We start from the raw sequence: 23,266 nt of genomic DNA on the forward strand, positions 1-23,266 counted from the left end.
GAAGGAAGGAAGGAAGGAAGGAAGGAAGGAAGGAAGGAAGGAAGGAAAAAAGAAAGAAAGAAAGAAAGAAAGAAAGAAAAAGAAAGAAAGGAAGGAAGGAAGAAAGAAAGAAAGAAAATAAAGTTATTAAAATAAATTTAAATTACTACAAATTTAAAAAATTAAAAAGTAAAAAAAAAAAAAAAAAAAAAGAAAAAAAAAAACCAGACAGATAGGACCCTAGGACAAGCTATACAGACAAAATCACACAAGGAAGCATACACATACACACTCACAAAAAGAGAAAAAGGAAAGAAAAAAAAATATATATATATTTAAAAAAAAAACAAAGAGAGTAACCAAATCAATAAACAAATCTACCAATGATAATAAAGTCTAAATACTAAACTAAGATAAACATAAAAACAGAAACAGATTAGACACAGAAAGCAAACCCCAAGTCTACAGTTGCTCCCAAATTCCACCTCCTCAATTTGGGATGATTCGTTGTCTATTCAGGTGTTCCACAGATGCAGGTACATCAAGTTGATTGTGGAGATTTAGTCTGCTGCTCCTGAGGCTGCTGGGAGAGATTTCCCTTTCTCTTCTTTGTTCGCACAGCTCCCAGGGTTCAGCTTTGGATTTGGACCTGCCTCTGTGTGTAGGTCGCCTGAGGGCATCTGTTCCCACCTCAGACAGGACGGGGTTAGAGGAGCAGCTGATTCGGGGGCTCTAGCTCACTCAGGCCGGGGTAGGGAGGGGCACCGATGCAGGGCGAGCCTGCGGCGGCAGAGGCCAGCATGACGTTGCACCAGCCTGAGGCGCGCTGTGCGTTCTCCCGGGGAAGTTGTCCCTGGATCACGGGACCCTGGCAGTGGCGGGCTGCACAGGCTCCCGGGAGGGGAGGTGTGGAGAGTGACCTGTGCTCGCACACAGGCTTCTTGGTGGCGGCAGCAGCAGCCTTAGGGTCTCATGCCCGTCTCTGGGGTCCGCGCTGATAGCCGCGGCTCACGCCCATCTCTGCAGCTCATTTCGGTGGTGCTGTGAATCCCCTCTCCTCGCGCACCCCAAGACAATGATCTCTTGTGTCTTAGGCCAGACTTTTTCCCAGACTCCCTCCCGGCTAGCCGTGGTGCACTAACCCCCTGCAGGCTGTGTTCATGGCGCCAACCCCAGTCCTCTCCCGGCACTCCGACCGACCGAAGCCCGAGCCTCAGCTCGCAGCCCCGCCCGCCCCGGCGGGTGAGCAGACAAGCCTCTGGTCTGGTGAGTGCTGGTCGGCACTGATCCTCTGTGCGGGAATCTCCCCGCTTTGCCCTCCGCACCCCTGTGGCTGCGCTGTCCTCCACGGCTCCGAAGCTTCCCCCCTCCGCCACCTGCAGTCTCCGCCCACGAAGGGGCTGCTAGTGTGTGGAAACCTTTCCTCCTTCACAGCTCCCTCCCACTGGTGCAGGTCCTGTCCGTATTCTTTTGTCTCTGTTTTTTCTTTTTTCTTTTGCCCTACCCAGGTACGTGGGGAGTTTCTTGCCTTTTGGGAGGTCTGAGGTCTTCTGCCAGCGTCCAGTAGGTGTTCTGTAGGAGTTGTTCCACGTGTAGATGTATTTCTGGTGTATCTCTATCCACACATTTTGATTGATTAATCCCTTAGCTATGGAATTGGAGACATTAATGATAATATTACATCAGTTTTCTCATAATTATTGTTTATGATTGTGAAAAAATGGAAATTATATAATTCCCAACTGAAATTCTTCAATTAATTATGGTGCCTTTATATATGGACTCCTGTGGAGTCTTTAACATTCAAGATTATTGGAGAATATTGAATGATTTGTGGAAAATCTGGAAATATTCATTGAAAAGGTGATATGCAAACTTGGGTTTGATGATGAGATTTTAGCTATAATACCAAAAGCAACATCTATGAAAGGAAAAAAATTGATAAATTGGACTTTATTAAAATTTAAAACTTCTGCTCTATGAAAGCCATTGTTAAGAATATAAGCTACAGCCTGTGGAGAAAATATTTGCAATGCACATATCTGGTAAAGGACTTGAATGCAAAATATACAAAGAACTTCTTAAAGTCAACTGTAAGAAAAAAAAAATTTTTTTAATGGGCAAAAGATTTGACACCAAAAGCAAAAGACCCTTTTCAAACAGACCCATTCTACCTGAATCTGCATGATATATTGGGCTTCCGCATATCATTTCACTTGGAAAGAAACTTTAGTGTCTAGATAAAATATTTGGAAATCACCACCCTAAAAGATCAGTATTTGCCGCCCAGTTCTTAGGCTCCACAACAGAACATTCCAGGGCATTAAGACTTGAAGATTCCTGGATTCTATCGTTCTGCTAAGGTTCTATCAAGCTACCTGTATGAGGTTCTAAAGGAGCCTGACTTATTTAGGATGGCAGGGACACGAATCTGATAAAGAGACCAGGCAAAGCCTTAGGGCCCCGTCCCAGACCTCCCGGGACGTGGGGAGGGTCAGGCACTTGGTTCTCTTCGCTCTGTTAGGAACTCAGCTTCTACTCTTCCTTTCCAACAGATCATGTTCCATTTCAAAGAAATCAGAGCCCTTCATAGGCCAATAAGGTCACTTCCTACACTTTACTGGGCATAACCACATCCCCTTCCACCACTGCCCCACCATCTAAACAAATGATGGAAACTGCACGACTTCCCTTTCTCGGTGTTTGGAAATCACCACCAGGATCTGGCACCTACTCACCACATTTAGGGGCCTATTTTATCCTTCCTTAGACATGACCCTGCCCGTGTGCTCTGCTCCCTATAAAAGGCAGGCAGATCAGCCAGAGGAGCCAGAGTTGCAGAGAAGCTGAGACCAACTCAGAAACCTCCAGCTCTCAGGCTGAAGCTCCCGTGCTCACCCTCCGGTATGAAGGTCTCTGCAGCACTTCTGTGTCTGCTGCTCACAGCAGCTGCCTTCAGCACCCAGGTGCTGGCTCAGCCAGGTAAGCCTCCTCTCTTCTTAAGCCTTAACATTTTAACTACCCCAGGTACTAACACCTGGCATGAGTCATCCCATGCTTGCTGCATAGCCTACATTAAAAAGATGGAGAGAATGAAATCCAGAGGGGAATTAAGAAGAGCTGGCATGTCACAACTGGTCAGAGGCAGAACCAGAACTAGAAGCCCAGGCCCCTGGAGCCAGGCTCCACGATCTTTCTCGACACCAGCTTTGGGACATTAAATGCAGCTGCTATCTCAACAATCCTCACCTTGTTTGGAGATGTGGCACAGAAGGAAGAACCATTTCTCACTGTGGATAGGAAGGACATTTCGGGCAGTAGTAGAGAGGAAGAAACTCTTGCTGAGGTTTCACATGTTGGATTACAGTCCAGGGTAGCTCCCAGAAGGGTGGCTGTGTAAGGAGGATAAGGACCCAGAGGCATCTCAGCATGTGACTTAGGTTGGCTCTAAGCCCATGGGGACAAATAGCTGGGAAGCAAGGTCTTAGAACTTACCTTCCCAGGGTCAGAGGTTTTGGATCTGTAGACCCTCCGAATCACGCTACAAGGATTAATCTTGTTACTCAAGATTTTGCCATCTGCAGTCAACAATGAGGGGCCCCATAGTTCAGCAGAGGAAACTGACTCACAGATAACATTTTATCTATGGGATCTGGACTAAAGCTCTGAACTAGGGAATGGTAGGTCTTAGTTAGAGCTTGTGTATTTGCTTTGTCTTCTACCTTCTCCTTCTTCTCTTACAAATGCAGGCTGACAATACATTATAACTCTCTGACGCTTTGCAAAATGTTTTTCAGATTCAGTTTCCATCCCAATCACTTGTTGCTTTATTGTGATCAGTAAGAAGATCCCCTTCAAGAAGCTGGACAGCTACACAAGAATCACCAACAGCTGGTGTCCCCAGGAAGCTGTGATGTGAGTGGACCATGCCCGGCCACCGTCAGCCAAACATTCTATCTGAGTTCTATACTCCCAAATGAGTCAGATAAATATGCCATCTAATCCAAAGGACCCTTTACCCCATAGACAAATGAAGCCCATGAGAAGGAATCCATACTCACTCCAGGCTCTTCTGGAAGCTTGGTCAGATCATCCAAGTTCCTTTAGCCAGGAGCTAAAGGAAGGCTTCCCCTGGAGCAGTAGCAACAGAACTTCCTTTCTGGAACAGAGGCCTCTTCCTCCCTTTTCCCCTTCTTCCTGTCCCCATCCAGGCTCCTCACCCAGGGAGCAAGGGCTAATCATGTCCAGGGGCCAATGGGCCAAGCTCCTGGGCAAAATCCTCAAGACACTCCATTTAACTGTGCCCTCTTTTCCCCACAGCTTCAAGACCAAAGCGGACAAGGAGGTCTGTGCTGACCCCAAGCAGAAGTGGGTCCAGAATTCCATAAAGCTCCTGGATCGAAAGCCCCAAGCCCTGAAGGCTTGAACCTTCGTACCTGGACTGAGACAGTCAGAGCCCTGGAAAATCTTATTTATTTCCCCCCAACCTTCCCCAGCTGTATTATTTTATTATAATGTCCAAAAAGAGGTTCTTTGTTTAATAATTTAAAACACATAGTTTCTTAAACAATAATTATATTTAAGTTATTGATGTTTTAACTTTATCTGCCATAAATCCTAATGAATGTAAAAACACAACATCTGGTGACGAGTTTTCCTTTGTGAGCTCAATTAAGCTCATGGTAAGATGGCACTGTTCTCCCTCCTACCTGCCTGTAGTATCCTGAGGTCCTTCCACTGATCATCAGAGTGAAACACCTTTGGATTCTTAGGAAATCAGTGCTCCTGGAAGTCGATGTGTGCTATGTAGTATTGTGATGGAAATTAATGTTATTAAATGACTATGGTGTTTTCAAAGAAAAAAATCGATATAATTTTAAACTACTTGGCCTTATTTTTCATGGGGTAACATTTGGCAGGAAGGGAGAAAATGGCAGCAATGAGTGACAATTGGGGGTGTGAGGATCATCCTCTAAATTCAGTCTTTTGGACTCAGCTGAGGATTACGGAGAACCTAGAAGGACCAGACCAGACTGTTCCAACCCTGTGGCTCCAGTCCCTAAATCACCTGCCCTTATTTAATAGAATCTAGATTCCTATTGCTTTTCTCTCCACACTTACCTTTGCCTGGTCTCTCTCTTGATCTCTTGCAACAGTCTGCAAACTTTTCTCCATAGCCCCAGGTTTTCTCCATCTAATTAATTCTCAAACCCAGAGTAATGTCCCAGAAATGAAACTGAGTCAAACAGGAAACTAGATGTCTATAACTTAGAGGTCCACTTAAGGTTCTTTACTGGAGATGAGCCTTCAACAGGACCGGTCTTGAGAGATTGGAATATGATGGGAAATGAAAGGATTCTTCAGAACTGATACAGGAGGGAGATGAGGGGAGGGGGCCAGAGGAAGGAATCCCATCTGGCTGCGCTCTGGGAAGAAAGAGGAGTCAGAGTTTTAGAAATGCAGGTTGGAGCCAGGTTGTAGGGGCTCTTGAATTTCAGATTGGGAAGTCAGCAGGTAATAAAGATGAACCGAAAGTTTTGAAATAGGAGAGAAGGAGAATATCACATTCAGAGGCGAGCATCAGGAAGAATAACCTAGTATCTGAGTACAGGATGGAGTGTGAGAGATAGAGGCCTGAGAGCAGGCTGCTGCCATGGTGCAGGGGAAATGATGGGGAAATAAATGGTACAGGGTGGGAGTGGAGATGAAGTGAGGAAGAATGGGCCAGAAAGAGTGATAGGTTAAATGTTGTAGAAGGTTGAGAATAATTGACCAAGACACAGACCCTTCTCTTATAATCTTGCAAACCAATATCTACAGGGCTTGCACCCTTGAGACACAGAATGAATTCATCTCTGTCACTATACCCTCAGCCCCCAATCTCAAAAATTTGCAAAATCCATTTGAAGCCACGGAATCTCCTTTCCTTAATAGCATCTTAAGGACAAGATTATCTTGTACTTCGTGAGCATAGCTGGCTCCTTTTTCAGACAGGAGACCCACAGCACCAAGGCACAAAGACCAGATCCCTCATTAAGGGAAAGAAGATTATTGTCCTGCTGACCCAAGTCCAGGGGGGCTGTCATTGGTTGGAGAAATACCATGATTCCAGTACAAACATGGAAACATAGCAAGGCAATGTTTCTGGGCTCTGATCCCAGGACTGACCCTGACTCTCTGAGTCACTTACAGCAAGTCAATTTCTCTCTCTGGCATTAAGATGCCCCATACAAAAGTGGAAGTTGTTCTGTGTCACAGGCAGGAAGTGAGAGGATCTGGCAGACAACCTCATAAACTCTCTCCTGCTCTAGGAGCCATGTCTCCTGGGAACTTGGCTACATCTGTTGGCTAGGGTAGGGCCAGGAAGAAAGTGCCTAGAATTAAAACCACTGAGCCAGCCAGGAGCCCAGCCTAATGGCAAACACCTGCAAGTCAGGTATATAACCTGTCTGAAGATGAGCTTTCCATTGAAGTCCAAGGTAGCACACCTAAACCCCAGGCATCTAAATAAGGCACCTAGACGTCAGCTGGGCAAAAGGAGTGCTTTCCAACCACAGTAGGCTCCATCCAGTTCTAACCGCTCTCTTCCACAGCTTCAAGGTCAAGCTGGCTCCGGAGATCTGGGCCCAGGGTTTCATGAACTACCTAGACACAAATCCTAAATTCCAAAGGCAAGAGACTCACCCTAAACTGGCACCAGGCCACAGCACAAGACACAATCCATTTGTTTTCCCCGAGCATTACCCAGAGGCACTCTGGGATTATGTCGTTGTATTTCAAATCACAATGAACTTTATTAATGACATTAAACATAAATGTGTTAAGTGATATGTCATCTTATTTAAGTTGTTGATGTTTTATGTGCCTTCACTTGAACATTAATATTTTGAAAATCCCCATAAAAATAGAGCTAGCATATGACCTTGCAATCCCACTCCTGGGCGTATATCCAGAGAAAAACGTTGTCTGAAAGGATACATGCACCCCAGCACTGTTTACAAGCCAAGACACGGAAGCGACCTAAATGTCCATTGACAAAGGAATGGATAAAGAAGATGTGGTACATATATACAATGGAATATTACTCAGCCACTAAAAAGAATGAAACAATGCCATTTGCAGCAACATGGATAGACCTAGAGATTGTCATACTGAGTGAAGTAAGTTAGGCAGAGAAAGAGAAATATCATATGGTATGCCTTGTATGTGGAATCTAAGAAGAAATGATACAAATGAACATATTTACAAAACAGAAACAGACTCACAGACCTTAGAGAATGAACTTATGGTTACCAGAGGGAAGGGTGGGGCAGAAAGGATAGTTAGGGAGTTTGGGACTGACATGTACACACTGCTACATTTAAAATGGATAACCAACAAGGACCTACTGTATAGCACAGGGAACTCTGCTCAATGTTATGTGGCAGCCTGGATGGCAGGGGAGTTTGGGGAGAATGGTTACATGTATCTGTATGGCTGAGTTGCTTTGCTGTGCCCCTGAAATTATCACAATATTGTTAATTGGCTATACCCCAATATAAATTTAAAAGTTTTTTTTTAAAAAAGAAAAACACATCCTTCCACTAATGGGTTCATACCTGTGAGCACAATTCATTCCCTTGTCAACTGGGGACAAAGAACTGGTGAGGTCACTTGAAGCTAACAAGCATCCTCTAGGGCTCTCCTCTGATTTCACCCTGGGCTTGGGCAGGGAGCTTGCTACGGGCTTGGACTCATTTCACTCTCTCAACAACTTCTCTGTGTCTCCTCACTTCTTGCTTTCTGCACACAGGCTCCTCCTTGGGTGTCATCTCAGGTCAGGGGTTGGCTCAGCCTGCACATTTGCCTGAGGCTCAGAAGTGCGGGGCAGTGAACACTCTGGGTGACAACTTTCCACCAATGCAGGGTGGAAGGCAGATGTTTAAATGCTTCTGCCACCCTTCCTTCCAGCGGCTGGTTCTGGGAGCCATTCTGCAGGCATGTCAGTCAGTTCAGGAGAAGCTATCCCCATCGCCCACTATACCGACCTTGATTCTGCATGCTTCTGTTTGTTCCTCCTCCTTTTCCGTCTCACTCGGCTGCCTCTCAGTCATGATCTCTGGGGTCACTTCCCAAAGGAGCTATGTATGAGAGAAGTTCTCATCTCAGGCTCTGCCTTATTGATTCATTGTTTTATGCAGTCAATATTTGTTCTCCTTCTCCCAGCCAATGCCTGGATTTCAACAGGCAAGTTTGCTGGCTCAGGGCCAGGTATTTAGCTGGGCATTTGTTTGGTGTGTTTACCAAGGCTGGGGCTGGGGTCAAGATCAGGCACTCACCCAGTATGTTCTTTGGGACCAGGGCTGGGGCCAAGACTGTGGACTCAACCAGCATGTTTGGTAGAACTGGGTTCAAGAGGTCAGCCCACAAGTCAGGGTCAACCGGATGAGAACTGAGTTAGCCACGTAGCTAGGAGAATGGTGACCTAAAGAAGGATTTAGCAAATAAGTAAATGTATTGAAGATAATGGAAGCCATCTCCTTTACTGTTGGAGAAGCTTCCATAGAAAAATATGGAATGTTGGAAGCTAGAAAAACCCTGTGGTGTTGGACTGCAATTGGAGGTATCAGTGTGAACTTGAGGTTTTACAGGTAGATGGTACATATAGATAGATAGATAGATAGACAGATAAAGATAGATGGATAGATAGATGGTAGATAGATAGATGGATAGATTGATAGAGATAGATAGATAGATAGATAGATATACACACATGGATGACAGGACATGCATATATTAAGCATATTCTCAACCACCAAACACCTTTCCAGATATGGCTAAATATTTTCCAGAGTTTTGTCACCAGTTTACACTCACTCCTACCAGCAATGTATGAGAGTTTGAGTTATTCCATATTTGGTATTTCAACACTTGGTACTGTCATTCTTTTTAAGTTAGCCATGATGATTATGTGTATAATTCCACATACTTATGGTTTAAATTTGCATTTTACTCTGACATATTAGGTTGAACATCTATTTAAATGTTTATTAGATATCTTCTTTTATGAAGGTCCACTTCATATCCTTTGCCCATTTTTAGATTGTTTAGATTTGGATCTTGTCAATTTTTAGATTGCCTGTCTTTTTATTATGAATTTGTAGAAGTATTTTCTATATTCTGAATAGGAATCTTTTGACAGACATGTGAATTGAAATATCTTCTCATAATCTGTTATTTTTCACTCCTGTTTTGCCTTTTGATGATACAGCTTCCTGATTTGATTTGATTTATTTATTTATTTCCATGGAAGGGCTTACAAAGACCAAGATGTAGGTAACTAGAGAGACACAGGATCAGGGTGCTGTACACATGTGTTGAATTGTTCTTAGGCAACAGGTTCAAATGTAATTAATTGGCCTAAGAGAAATTTCTGTCTCACTCTTCATCAAGTAAGTAGATCAGAGCCTAGTTTTTAATCCCATTGAGTTGGAGCTTCTCTGCATATATCTCTTGGGAGAGAAATGTATTTCAATTCAGCATCGTCTACTGAGTGCCACTGTGTGCTTGGTGCAATGCTGGCACTGTTGAGGGTGCCATTACGGTGGTAAAAGAGACTCAGCACCCCCATCAGGACTTCCTCATAATGCACTAATGAGTATCACTGGGCAGAGGCCAGAGGATAGTTGGCCCAAGATAGGCCTTTGCTGATTTACCAGAGAGAGGTGGGGTTAAGAGCATCCAAGGAGGGGGATACTTAGAGCAAAGGCTTCAAATAAGGAAAAGTCCAGAGGGACTGGGGAATGGCAAAGAGACCTCAGTGGCTAGAGTTAGTTTCAGGCTTTGCATTGTGTATGTGGATAGGGAGAGGCTAGGATGGGGAACCCCCGTTTTGTTGACCTTCCTAACAGGAAATACAGCTTCCTAATTTTAAAATAGTCCATTTATCAATATGTTCCTTTATGGTTAGTGCTTTTGTTTTCTGCTAAAGAAAACTTTTTTTAACCAGATGTCACAAAGTTATTCTCTTACATTATCTTCAAAAAGCGTTATTTTTTGTTGTTCACATTTAGAACTACAATCCACCTTAACTTGATTTTTGGGTATGCTGAAAGTTAGCGATCAAGATTTTATTTTTCCATATAAATATCCAATTGATTCAGCGTCAATTATTCAAAAGAGTACTTTTTCTTAACTACTCCACAGTGCAAACTTAGGTTATATCCAATATCAATATATGTATGGTTCTATTTCTGCACTCTTTAATCTGTTCCCTTGGCATATCATCCATTCTTGGAACAATGGCACCATGTCATAATGACTATTGCTTTCTAAAAACTGTTAACATCTGGGAGTGTAAGTCCTACAACTTTGTTCTTCTTTAAAAGTTGTCTTAACTATTTTTGGTTTCTTATTTCTCCTTTAAAAGGAATCAGCTTATCAATCTCCACAAAATTCTTGCTTGGATTTTAATTGGGATTACATTGAATTAGGAGGAAAATCTGTTACCGAATCAAATTTGGGTCCACTCGCCTGTGGACAGAAGAACTTCCGTTTCTTTGGCCACTGCACCAGGCTGTGCCAAATACAAAGCTTTTTCTGCCTGCATTTTTTATTTAGTCGTGGGAAGGGGCAGCCTCAGGCATTCATCCTGGGAGTCTCCCCCAAAGACAGGACAGCAGAAACTAAAAACTATAAACACCTGAATTAGCAATGCAACAACAGGCAAAATGCTAAGACCCCAGTGGGTAGGGAGACTGCACACCTCAGTTTGCCCAGGACAATTCTGCCTCACCCCTGTCTGGCTTGGAAAATCAATTACATGATAATCTTCCCACAGAGGAGAACCCTTATGTCTTTTTAGGCTCCTTGGATCATTGGTAAGTATTCATTTTTTACTATATGCTGGTCCAGAGAGTGACCAGAAAGATGAATCTGTTTTCTAGAGTAGAAGTAGGAGGGCTTGAGCTGGAAGGTCATCAGCCATCCATTTCAGAGAAAGTTTGTTTCCCTATGAAATCTGTGAAGCCAGACCCAATGTAAGCCAGACCTCACATAATTCCTGTATGGGCCAGATGGAAAGATGAATGTTGTAATGGATGGGATATTATAAGCAAAGACAGAGATAAGAAAGAAGGTGATGTGAAGGAAGAAGTGAGGCAAGTGGTCTTGTACGGTGTTCAGTAGTGGTGGATGGGCTTCCCTCCTCCACCGTCACAATGGAAATATTCTCTCTCTCTGCAGGCTTGCCTTTCTCTGGAGAGACCCAGTCTGAGGGGCAGAGAATGCCAGCTAGCGTGTCTCCCTCCTCTTTTCATTAGTCACCCCAGCAGCCAGATACCTGTTCTATAAAATGGAAAGGTTGCACTGTCTCAATATTCCTTAGAGGCTTAAACAGTGAAAGAAGTTGGACAGAGAAGTCTTGAGTACAGGGTTCCCCAGCTCTGCTTCCTTGAGCAGCTGTAGTTTTCATCGGGTATATATCAGGCTTCCCAATAAGTTATTCCTGGAGAATAGACATCAGCAGGTAAACACACCTCTGAAAACCACAACACTGCAGAATGAAATTAACTCCACTGTTAGGATCTTAGATGGTAAGGCATTAAGAATGTCCAGGGCTGGGCTTCCCTGGTGGCGCAGTGGTTGAGAGTCCACCTGCCGATGCAGGGGACACAGGTTCGTGCCCCGGTCCGGGAAGCTCCCACATGCCGCGGAGTCTGCGGCTGGGCCCGTGAGCCATGGCCGCTGAGCCTGCGCGTCCGGAGCCTGTGCTCTGCAACGGGAGAGGCCACAGCAGTGAGAGGCCCGCGTACCGGGGGGGGGGGGGGGGAAAGGGGGCAGAAGCAAGGTGCTAGGAAAGGGCTTAGAGGGCATTTTGGCCATTTCAATTGGGCTTTAAAGATTGATTAGTATTTTCCAACAGGTAAAGAAGGGGAGGGATGAAGCCCTCAGGCAGCAAAGCTCAGAAGGTGTTGGGACACGGTAAGCCCTCTGCTGTGTGACTTAGGAGAGGGTACAAGAGGAGAAGGAGGAAGAGAAAATATTTTGGATTCAGACAGGAGGGTTGTGAGTCCCATGCTAGGGAGCATGGATATTCTGGGGAGATGGGGAGCCATCCACAGAGGGTCTCTGAGCACAGGGGTACCATGATGAGATCTATTTAGACTTTCCTAGAGACGGCAGCCCTCAGGGTATTAGCTAATGATTTTTTTTCTCTTCCTCCTATTGGGAACTCCTAGTCTTCAAGAACATATTTATTTTCCTTCTACCCTGGGGTTTGTAATCAAACATGAATTTAATCTGCTTAAACACACATACCACAGAAGCAAAGTTTCTGTTTTGTCCAAAGAAGACTGTAATCAGGCATTCACACTCCTTCAGCTCTCTGGGTGTTTCTTTTTATCCTATTTGAAATAAGCATTCTTTTTTTCCTTTCTTTCTTTTTTTTTTTTTTCTGCGGCATGTGGCATCCTCCCGGACCGGGGCACGAACCCGTATCCCCTGCATCGGCAGGCGGACTCCCAACCACTGCGCCACCAGGGAAGCCCTGAAATAAACATTCTTGTAAAATAGTGCAACCTCAGAATACAGATCAAGGGATAGAGCTCAAAAAAAAAAAAAAAAAAAAAAAAAAAAAGATGGGTGGAAGACCTAAATAGACATTTCTCCAGATAGGTTATCCAGGTGGCCAATAGGCACATGAAAAGATGCTCAACAGCGCTAATTATCAGAGAAATGCAAATCAAAACCACAGTGAGGTATCACCTCACACTGGTGAGAACGGCCATAGTTTAAAAGACTACAAATAACAAATGCTGGAGAGGGTGTGGAGAAAAGGGAACCCTCCTACACTGTTGGTGGGAATGTAAACTGATACAGCCACTATGGAGATTCCTTAAAAATCTAAAAATACCGTTGCCATATGATCCAGCAATCCCACTCCTGGGCATATATCTGTAAAGAAACTCCAATTCGAAAAGATACATGTACCCCAATGCTCATAAGCAGCACTATTTACAATAGCCAAGATACGGAAGCAACATAAATGTCCATCAACAGATGAAGAGATAAAGAAGATGTGGTGTGTGTGTGTGTATATGTGTGTGTGTATATATATATGACCTTCAAGATGGCGGAAGAGTAAGACGTGGAGATCACCTTCCTCCCCACAGATACATCAGAAATACATCTACACGTGGAACACCTCCTACAGAACACCTACCGAACGCTGGCAGAAGACCTCAGACCTCCCAAAAGGCAAGAAACTCCCCACGCACCTGGGTAGGGCAAAAGAAAAAAGAAAAAACAGAGACAAAGAATAGCGACGGGACCTGCACCAGTGGGAGGGAGCTGTGAAGGAGGAAAAGTTTCCACACACTAGAAGCCCCTTCGCGGGCGGAGACTGCGGGTGGTGGAGGGGGAAAGCTTCGGGTCCGCGGAGGACAGCGCAGCCACAGGGGTGCAGAGGGCAAATCGGAGAGATTCCCGCACAGAGGATCGGTGCCGACCGGCACTCACCAGCCCGAGAGGCTTGTCTGCTCACCCGCCGGGGCGGGCGGGGCTGGGAGCTGAGGCTCGGGCTTCGGTCGGAGCGCCGGGAGAGGACTGGAGTTGGCTGCGTGAACACTGCCTGAAGGGACTAGTGCGCCACAGCTAGCCGGGAGGGAGTCCGGGAAAAGTCTGGAGATTCCGAAGAGGCAAGAGATCATTGTCTTGGGGTGCGCGAGGACAGGGGATTCAGAGCACCGCTTAAACGAGCTCCAGAGACGGGCGCGAGCCACGGCTATCAGCGCGGACCCCGGAGACGGGCATGAGACGCCAAGGCTGCTCCTGCAGCCACCAAGAAGCCTGTGTGCGAGCACAGGTCACTCTCCACACCCCCCTTCAGCGGAGCCTGTGCAGCCCGCCACTGCCAGGGTCCCGGGATCCAGGGACAACTTCCCCGGGAGAACCCACGGCGCGCCTCAGGCTGGTGCAACGTCACGCCGGCCTCTGCCGCCGCAGGCTCGCCCCGCACTCCGTGCCCCTCCCTACCCCGGCCTGAGTGAGCCAGAGCTCCCGAATCAGCTGCTCCTCTAACCCCGTCCTGTCTCAGCGAAGATCAGTTGCCCTCAGGCGACCTACACGCAGAGGCGGGGCCAAATCCAAAGCTGAGCCCCGGGAGCTGTGCGAGCGAAGGACAGAAAGGGAAATCTCTCCCAGCAGCCTCAGGAGCAGCGGATTAAAGCTCCACAATCAACTTGATGTACCCTGCATCTGTGGAATACATGAATAGACAACGAATCCCCCCAAAATTGAGGCGGTGGACTTTGGGAGCAACTGTAGACTTGGGGTTTGCTTTCTGCATCTAATTTGTTTCTGGTTTTATGTTTAACTTAGTTTAGTATTTACAGTTTATCATTGGTAGATTTCTTTATTGATTTGCTTGCTCTCTTCCTCCTTTATATATATATATATATATTTTACTCAGCCATAAAAAACAATGAAATAATGCCATTTGCAGCAACATGGATGGGCCTAGAGATTATACTAAGTGAAGTAAGTCAGAAAGAGAAAGACAAATACCATATGATATCACTTATACGTAGAATCTAAAATATGATACAAATGAACTTATTTACAGAACAGAAACAGACTCAGACATAGAAAACAAACATTGTTACCAAAGGGGAAAGGGGTTGGGGGAAGGATAAATTAGGAGTTTGGGATTAGCAGATACAAACTACTATATGTAAAATAAATAAACAAGGTCCTACTGTACAGCACAAGGAATTATATTCAATATCCTGTAATAAACCGTAACGGGAAAGAATATGAAAAATAACATATATATATAAAACTGAATCACTTTGCTATATACCAGAAACTAACACAACATTGTAAATTAACTATACTTCAATGAACACAGAATTTTTTCAAAACTGAAATTTGGCACAGGACTGAGCACTTTGCATGCACTCATTATCTTATTAGGTTCTCAGAACATCACAATGAGGTAATAATTAGCAATCAGTTCCTCTTAGAGGCTCAGAGAGGTAAGCAATTTGCTCCAAATCATATAACCAGTAAATGGCAAATACAGGACTTAAATCCATGTCTGGTTGACTCCAGACCCCAGGCCCCTAAACATATTTTCTTACAAGATAATAGGTCCTGAAGCAGAGGGAAGGACAGACAGGAGTCCCTTCAGCTGGAAGTGTTTGAATGTCCCCCCACTCACTCAATTTGGAGAAGAGTGGGGTGAATGTGTAGGAGTGGATTGTAAGAGGATAATAACATACAAGACTCAGTTGGTTAAATTCATTGGCATGAATGTGCTTATCCAGAATTCAGGATTCAATGCACTAGCACAAGTACTTGGGGATGATGAATATGTAGCTAGATTGGCTGATTGGAATCTAGGCTTTAAAACAGGCCTGCAGTTGATGAAGTTGAAATGCCAGAACTCCCCTGGGACATTAGGAAGGTGTCTTAAAGACTCAGGGAAGTGGGTCTATTGAAAAGGATCTATTATGTGTAAGCTGCCTAGCCATCCCTAACTGCACTCCCGGGCAAGGCCAGAGGACACTTCCTTTACCAAGGCATGCTTTGATGGGGCCGTGAGAGGAGGGCAGTGTCCTTAAGAGCTCTCTGGCGGCTATTCACTACAGATCAGAGATGGCCATGGGATATGCTGGAATCCCGCGGTTCTCAAATTTTAGTGCCCATTAAGAATCACCTGGAGGGCTTGATACAACACAGCCTGCCATCCTACTATTGGTGACAACTTAAGTAATCATGATGCCAGCAGCTGCCATTATTATGCTCCTAAAATATATGAGCAACCCAATTCCAGAATCCCATTTAGAAGGTCTATTACCAGAAGCCACTTCTGGTACCTAAACCTATGTTAGTGAGGAGGAAACAGATGACACTGAAATTGGAATGATTTGAGGAGGGTTTAATAAAAATGCTATTTATCAAGATGTGGGCTGGGTGTGGAGAAACCATAGGGCTGCTTTGGTACTGAGGCTAGTGACAGCAGGTGACCACCCTTGGACCCGAAGGAGCAAGGACAGAGTGTGGTTCCCCAAAACTGGACGGAGAGAGTCGTGGAGAGGGCCACCTGGAAAGGAAGTGAAAACCATTGGTTGAGGGCTGCATCCAGGCAGAGGTATAAGGAGGCAACAGAGAAATCAGTACTTCACCCTAACTACTCCCTTTCCAACACCCTGCAGGGTTCCCCCATGTCCATACCCAACCCAAAGCCAGAAGACCTGCAATCTCATTGATGTGATCCACAAAAGAATGGCATGTGTGTCTGCAGGGACAAGCTTGAAATCTTTTCTTTTGTGCTTCCTGAGAAGTTTTTATGTCAAAGACTTATAAAATGAGTCAAAGAGTGAACACTTTTGATATTCCCTGGAAGCGATTGTGTAAGATCAGAATTATTTGTTCTTGGAATGCTTGGAGGAAGAGCTGTTAAAGCTTCTGGAGACTGGAGGATGTTTTGTGGGAAGGTTTTCCATTACTGACTCAAATTTTTAAATAGTTTGAGGATTTAAAAAAATTTTTTTCTTGCAATCTGGTAAGTTAGATTTTAAGAAATCCATCCACTTCTTCTAAATTAAAGTTGCTGGCATAAGGTTCTTATTTTCTTCTTGGTGTCTGCAGGCTCTGTAGTGATGTTCCCTACTGGTGCCTTTTTTCCTTTTTTCATGGTCAGTTCAGGAGAGTTTCAGCTTCTTTGTAGGCTTGTCAAAGAACAAAATTTGAGCTTCTTTAGCCCTTTGTCTATATATTCTTTTCTATTTCACAAAACATAGCTCTTTATTTCATTTCTTTTACTATCACTGGGCTTGTTTTGCTAGAGTAGAAAAACTTGCAAGGATGGAAAGTGGACAGGAGAATATTCCAAGCAGGTGCAAAAAGCAAGCAAAGTCTGGGAGCCAAGAATGAGCATGGGGATAGGAATACTCAGGCCAAGGGCCTTGCCAGGTATTCTATCATAGTCCAAGCTGTTCCCTCCTTGCCACCGTGCTCATTGGCACTCCCCCCCACCCCAAGCTCCTAGCTCAGACCCCTTGCAGGAGGGAGCCAGGTTCAGGAACAAAGAGCCCACTTCATTGCTCTGTTCCCCACCCCGTCCTATCAATGATCCTTCCTGAAAACAAGGGGCTTAGACAAATCAGTGGTTTTCAAACCGTATCCCTCTGGGCCTGAGTAGCAGAAGGGAGCACCTAGATGTGATGGGAGGAGGCTGGTCACCAGAAGCTGGCTTTTAATTTGTCTCCAGTATGAGACTTCCACCTAAAACTTGCCTTGGAAAAAGACAGCAGCTACATGAAACTCTCTTGGTGATTATATGTAAACAGACTGGTTTTTCTCCCAGTGTCACCCCTCACTCCTCATGAGAAGTTGGGCAAGTTATTTAATCTCTCTGCCCCTCGGTGTTCCCATCTGTAAATGGGCATGATAATAATAGCGCTTACCTTGTCAGGAGTAAATATGTAATAGGGGAAAGTCCTTAGCATAGGAGTTCTTTTCTATGGTTTTTTTTTCATTTTAGAGAAAGCAGCTCCTCGGATCACTTACTAGGGTGAGTGCCAGCACATCTGTGTTCTGTCTTCATCTCTGTGGTCTGGGCGGCTGGAGGGAAACGGTGCCTACCCTGCTACAGGCCACAGCTTTTGCCTTGCATTTCCTGGAAAACTCTTTGGCAACCCAGCCTCCAGCTTAGTAGATTCAGGATACACGGTAAGAATTCAGAATCTTCGTAGATTCATCTTGACTTGACTGTACCCTGGCCAGGCAATGATCCCTCTGGGGGCCCCCATCCTCTCTGCCTCTCTACAAAGGCAGGCGGGGCAGCCAGAGCTGCCAAGAGGCTGAGATACACCCAGAAACCAACAGCTCTTAGGCTGAAGCTCACATCTTCCCCTTCCAACAGGAAGGTGTCCACAGTGCCTCTGTGTCTGCTGCTCACAAGCAGCTGCCATCAGCACCCAGGTGCTCACTCAGCCAAGTAAATTCAATCTTTCTCCCCCCTTCCCTTCCTCTCTCTCCTTGCCTCTGTTTCTCATCTTCTAGGAAGGCCTAAGCCAAAGTGACCCACTTCGGAGACTCTCAGAGCACCTGGGGTCCTTGGAGTTTTAACATCTAATTTTGGAGACAGAAAGCAGAAGCCCAGGTTGGGGACAGCAGGCACCCTACCTGCCCCCTCCCGCCTCCAGGACACTGCAGAGCCAGAATAAAGCCTAAACTCTACTGAAAATCCAGGGCCTTTCCTTTGACCCCAGATGATCTCCCCAAACACTGCAGGTTGGGGGGCCATATCCAGGACCTGTCACACTGGCCTCCCTCAGTTAGCAAAGATGTGTCTCCACCATGCAGAATCAACCTCAAAATCTTGAGCCACATGTTCCTGGTTCCACCCTCTCTCGGGGCGGCCGGCAGGAGCACTGGACCTGCGTGGAGAAGACACACTTCTACCTCTTAGCTTTCCTTCCCCTGCTGCGTTCAAGCTGAGAAAAGCCTGACATCTCAGATGCTTTTTCTCTGTGACTTTATTTCTAGATGCACCCCGCGACCTGTTCAACTGCTGTTTCACATTTAACCATAAGAAGATCCCCTTGCAGAGGCTGAAGAGCTATGGAATCACCAGTAGCCAGTGTCCGCAGGCAGCTGTCCTGTAGCTAAAACCCTGCTCCCCTCCAGCCCCCCACCTCATCTCACCCCTTCCCTTTCTTCCATCCCCCCCATCCTAAGTTCTGCCCCACAAGACAGACATAGACTAATTTGAGATGTCCTACTCAGGGGATAAGATCCAACCAGACTATGTAATCCAAAGCCTCCTATTATTACATCAGGGACAGGCCCAGAGAGGGCCAGTAACATCCCACACCCTCCTTGCTGAATGGGTACCAGCTCACACTTGGGTGGTTGCTTTGCTGGATGCCAGGCCAGCTTCTCCCAGGGCGCGGCAAGAACAGCAACTACCCCCAGAGGGCCTCTCCTTTCCACACCCCTCTGACTTCCTGTCCCAGGGTAGCCCCTCACCTGTAGCAGGTGGGCCTGGTCATCCCTAATGAGTCATCCCTTGGATAAAACCCTCCAACATTTCACCTAACCCTGCCAGCCCACCTTCATCCACAGCTTCAGAACCAAACTGGCCAAGGACATCGGTGCCAACCCAAAGGAGAAATGGGTCTGGAATTACATGAAACACCTGGGTCAGAAACCTCACAGCCTGAAGACTCGGACTCTTTCGGCCACACTAAGACCAAGCCAGAGGCTGAGAAATGATTCTTCTCCCCCAGGCTTCCTGTCTCTATCCTGGACTAAATTGACCTGAATTTTCAAATAGGGTGCTTTCTGTTTCCTGATGCAAAATGTACTATGTCTTATGTAATATTTAGTCTATTATTTGAATTGTGGCTGGTTGGGGAGTTATTTTGAATATTGGTGATCTCTTTTTTTAAAGCAAGGCCTTGAGCCACTTGGTTCCTGTCATGAGCCCCAGTTCCTTCTCCTGTAAGCTGTGGGCAGTGGGTCTTTCTCCTGCCTAACTCCCCAGGGGTGATGAGCATGCCTATGAGAGCCACAGTGATGAAGGGCTACTGCAAACTAGGGAGGACAGCGCCTGGTGAATGTGAGGTGTTGCTAAATGTGTTATTATGGAAACATGAATGCAACTGTAGGATGGCTGACTTTTTGCAGAAAATACACTTTGTTTAAAATCTCTAATACAGTAATGGTGTTTTCTTCAGGGGTAACTCCCAACCAGTAGGGGGTGCTCTCAGGTGCAGGTGGATGGCAGAGGGTGCTAGAGGAATGTGGATGTAGCCAGGGCCTGGCTGTGTGGCTAACCTGGGCCCATCTGAGTGTCAGGGAGGGCCTGGCTCATCAGCCCAGGATACTCTAGAACGATGGCTCCAGTCCCCAGCATTAGCTTCCAGTGGGTCTCCCTGCCCTCGTCCTCCACCCTGGAGTAATACAGCCAGTAAGTGCACTTGACACACCCGCTGGTGGGGGCGGGGGTGGGGGAGGAATCAGGTGGCCCCGTCCTGATTAGCATCAGACTTGACAACAAAGATGGGACTTGGACAGATGGTGTAGCACCGTCACAGCAAAGACTCTCCCGGAGGAGATGCGGGATGGAAAAGAGGGGAGAGGGCCTGCAGGGATTATCCCCAAATAGTCAGAGTAAGGGATCCAGAATGGAAAAGCCAGAGACCTTTGGAAAGGAAGGTTGAGGCATGGTTATAGAGGAATCGGAATATCAAGGTGGGAGTTTGGAGTCAGCTCTGAAGTCTTTGGAGCGATGGGGAGGGCAGGGTGTGGGGTGCCAGGAAGAGTAGTCTGGGATCGGGGCCGAGGGCAGGATGGGGTTGGCAGGGGGGCACAAAGAGCAGCCTACTGCAGTGGTCCAGGTGAGGGGTAGCCAGAGAAGCAGGGCAGTCATGGGGGCGGAGGGAAGAGATGTCCTAAGAAAAATGAGCCAGATGTGCTGCGTGTTGAATGCCGGGGAAAGAGGGAAAAGCCCTGAGACACAGGACAGGAGACCATCTCCCCTAAAGCCACCAAACCCTGAGACTCAGAATTCACTGCCCTCCTTTGCTAGTCTCCCTAGAGTCTCATGTTACACAACTTGGAGCTTGTGATTGTCCCTCTTAAAGGGACAGGACCTCCTCTTCCTCTCTATCCCCTGAGGGGCCCCGTGTTCTTCCCGAGACTGCCTCCCTCCCCTGGATGACTTGTGTTGCCATCTTCATCAGACGTGGACCCACCGATGCCTGGACCCTCCCCAGGGCCCTTCCCAGGAGAAGGCCCTGCTAACCAACTCTGCAGGCTCCTTCCGGTTGAGAAAGGGTCTGGGTATCATGCTGTACCACACAGTCACGTGGCATCTGGGGACTAGGGGAAGAGTTCTACCCTGGGAGGCATTGTAAGCAGCTTTGGGCAGGAAAGCGCTCTCTGCAGGAGGTCCCTTTTGTCTTGTTGCTAAACTTAAACCAGGCACCCCCATGCTCTACTCCTCTCTGGCCCTAGCACACTTTTCAAACCTTTTGATCACACAATACTTTGCCTAACTTGTTGGTTCTTTACATAGATCAAAGAAGCAGAAATTAAGAGTAAGTAATTAACGGAGTACCAGATCTCTTCCCCAGCTTCCCCTTCAGGAATCTCTCGAAAAAACTGCTAGCAAGAGAGCATCTAAAAAAAGATCACAAGGAGTCCACAAGCCTGCACACAGTGGGGGATGGTGACAACTCTGACCCCCTATTTCAGTGATTAACTGAGATTACTTCCCTGTTTCCCCTTAAAAACGTTCATGGCCGAGCAGAATCTTCGGAGGTGGCTTTGGGGGGACACTGAGTCCACCATCTCCCCAGATCGCCAGCATTCTGATTAACGGCAACTTTCCTTTCCAGCAACACTCCTGAGTTTGGTTTTGTAAGCAGCCGAGCAGCGGGAACCCTGGGCTCTAGCGCCAGACCTAATCCTGACTTTCTGCGTGTCCTCAGGCCTGTGGGTGTCCCTCTCCAGCCCTCAGTCACCTCATCTATGCAATGGGGCTAGCATCGTCTTACAGGCACACGATGCCCAAGATCCCTTCCAGCTAGGGCAGCTTCTGGGTATCATCAACCTCTGAACCCTCTGGGCAGCGCAGAGTGGGCGGGGGGTGATGGGGGCATCCTGCATCCAAATGGGGACCCAGCCCCACAGAGAATCTACATCACAACGCTTATCCCCCAGGACAAAGGCAGTCAGCTGAGAGATCTAAGTCATTTATTGGCTCCTATGATGAGAAGTCGGTTCTCCTGGCACCTGGTCCAACATGCTTCCTTTTCTCCGGCCCCTGGCCCCAGCCCCTCAATGTCAATCAGCTTTGCACCCTGAAATCCCTGTGGGGTCCAAGAGGCACAGGGAGGCAGAAGCTGAAGATTCTAGAATTTAACTATATAAAGTGCGACAACATATCTTATCAGGACCCAGCAGACCCTCTGGCGTGACCCGGCAAAGTTGGGGCAGAAGGACTGGTGTAGGGTTGGGAGTTGAGGGGACAGGTAAAGCCACACGGTGTCCAGAGTCCAGGATGGAAAGGAATCAGCTCATATTTCCTTTCACTGGCAGGGGTTTATCCTTTTTAAATAAGCCTGAACCCATGATTTTGTCTGTGAGACACAGGCCTCTCGGCCTCCGTTCAGCTTCAATCTGTAGGCAGAGAACAAAGGAAGGGCTAAGTCACCTGAGCCACCCCCTGGGTGCCACACACAAGTCCCATCACCCCCTCATTGCTCCTGGGTGCCCCTAAGCTTTTCTCCCGGGGCCTATAAAATGAAGTTGTTGCGTAAGACCTACAGTTTGTACGCTGGGAGGAACACCCAAGCTTCAGGGGCAACGGATGGGGGGCTTTTAAAATTTCATTTCGTGGACCCCTTCTGCGGATTCATTGTATCAGGGTAGAGCGAAGGCTGCAGACATTCTGAGGATCTGCTAACATGGAAAATTCCCCTCCTAGAACATCTCTGAGGGCCCACCTGCTCCATCTTTTCATGTGTCTGTGTCCATCCGGGACCCCTAGTCATTGCCTTGGTGTGTGTGTGTGTGTGTGTGCTCGCGCGTGTGTTTCTTTTCTGATCTACCCACCTCCCAAACTTGGCTATTGTCCAAAACCGTAGATCAAGTCTGCCTTTAATTATCTGCAAGACCTTAGACAAATCTCTCCAGTTCCCTGAACCTCAGTTTTCACGATAATGAAAATGTGTGCACCAAGAGAGTTAGATGAGATAGTAATATACACGAAAGTGCCTTATAGACACTGAGTGGCAAGTGTAAGCTACCTCCCTGGAGCTTCGTAACGACCCTGTGATGCAGCTATCGTGTTTACGCCACTTCACAGGTCAGGAGTGCAGAGGGGCTACCCAGATACGGAAGTTCAGAAGACTTACCTGTTCAGAGTCTCTCAAGACTATAGGTTGGCAAATCCAGAAGCAGGAACTATCTGAGAGTCCCTCACTCTTACCATCACCCAGTAGTGCCTGGAGCTTTTAAGCTCTGGGCATAAAATATTAAGATATAACACTTGGTGCCTTGCAGCTCCAAGAAACCCATGTCACTGCAGGAACACAGGTGTTCGTCCTAGCGCCCACTCTCAGCTCTGCGCCCAGGTTTTGGCCGCCTCACTAGTTTGGTTAAAAAACCTTAATCCGGTGGAACATCGCCATCTAGCGTCTGCTATTCTAATTCCAGGGCGGCCGCTTTCTGTCCTCTGGTTCTAGAAGGGAGTCAAGGATGGAAGAGAATACAACCACTCACATTAGAT

General features: G+C 46.6%; 2 protein-coding genes across 10 annotated transcripts in view; one reads left to right on the forward strand and one right to left on the reverse strand.

Annotated features, from left to right (window-relative positions):
- Positions 1–1,407: 1,407 nt before the first annotated feature.
- CCL1 (C-C motif chemokine ligand 1) overlaps positions 1,408–23,266 on the reverse strand; it is a 43,907-nt gene continuing 22,048 nt past the window's right edge. For 3 of the 9 annotated variants that reach the window (XR_003791839.1, XR_003791835.1, XR_003791831.1), the window contains one exon: positions 14,770–22,155. Coding sequence is in view for 1 of the 9 variants with exons in the window: in XM_029210894.1 (XP_029066727.1) it covers positions 15,970–16,063 (94 nt within the window). In the remaining 8 variants the exon portion in view is untranslated. Of the gene's footprint in view, positions 1,628–3,228; positions 4,302–14,769; positions 22,156–23,266 lie in introns of those variants that run through there. The other 6 variants (XR_003791845.1, XM_029210894.1, XR_003791842.1 and 3 more) reach the window with 5 other exon arrangements.
- Positions 1,934–4,856, forward strand: LOC114888652 (C-C motif chemokine 8-like). Its single transcript, XM_029210893.1, has 3 exons — positions 1,934–2,961; positions 3,777–3,894; positions 4,300–4,856. The coding sequence occupies exons 1-3, from the start codon at positions 2,886–2,888 to the stop codon at positions 4,403–4,405; spliced, it is 300 nt and encodes a 99-aa protein (XP_029066726.1). The 5' UTR covers positions 1,934–2,885; the 3' UTR covers positions 4,406–4,856.

This window comes from Monodon monoceros, unplaced genomic scaffold, assembly GCF_005190385.1.
Source record: "Monodon monoceros isolate NGI ecotype Baffin Bay Population unplaced genomic scaffold, NGI_Narwhal_1 Super_Scaffold_9, whole genome shotgun sequence".
Lineage (NCBI taxonomy): Eukaryota > Metazoa > Chordata > Mammalia > Artiodactyla > Monodontidae > Monodon > Monodon monoceros.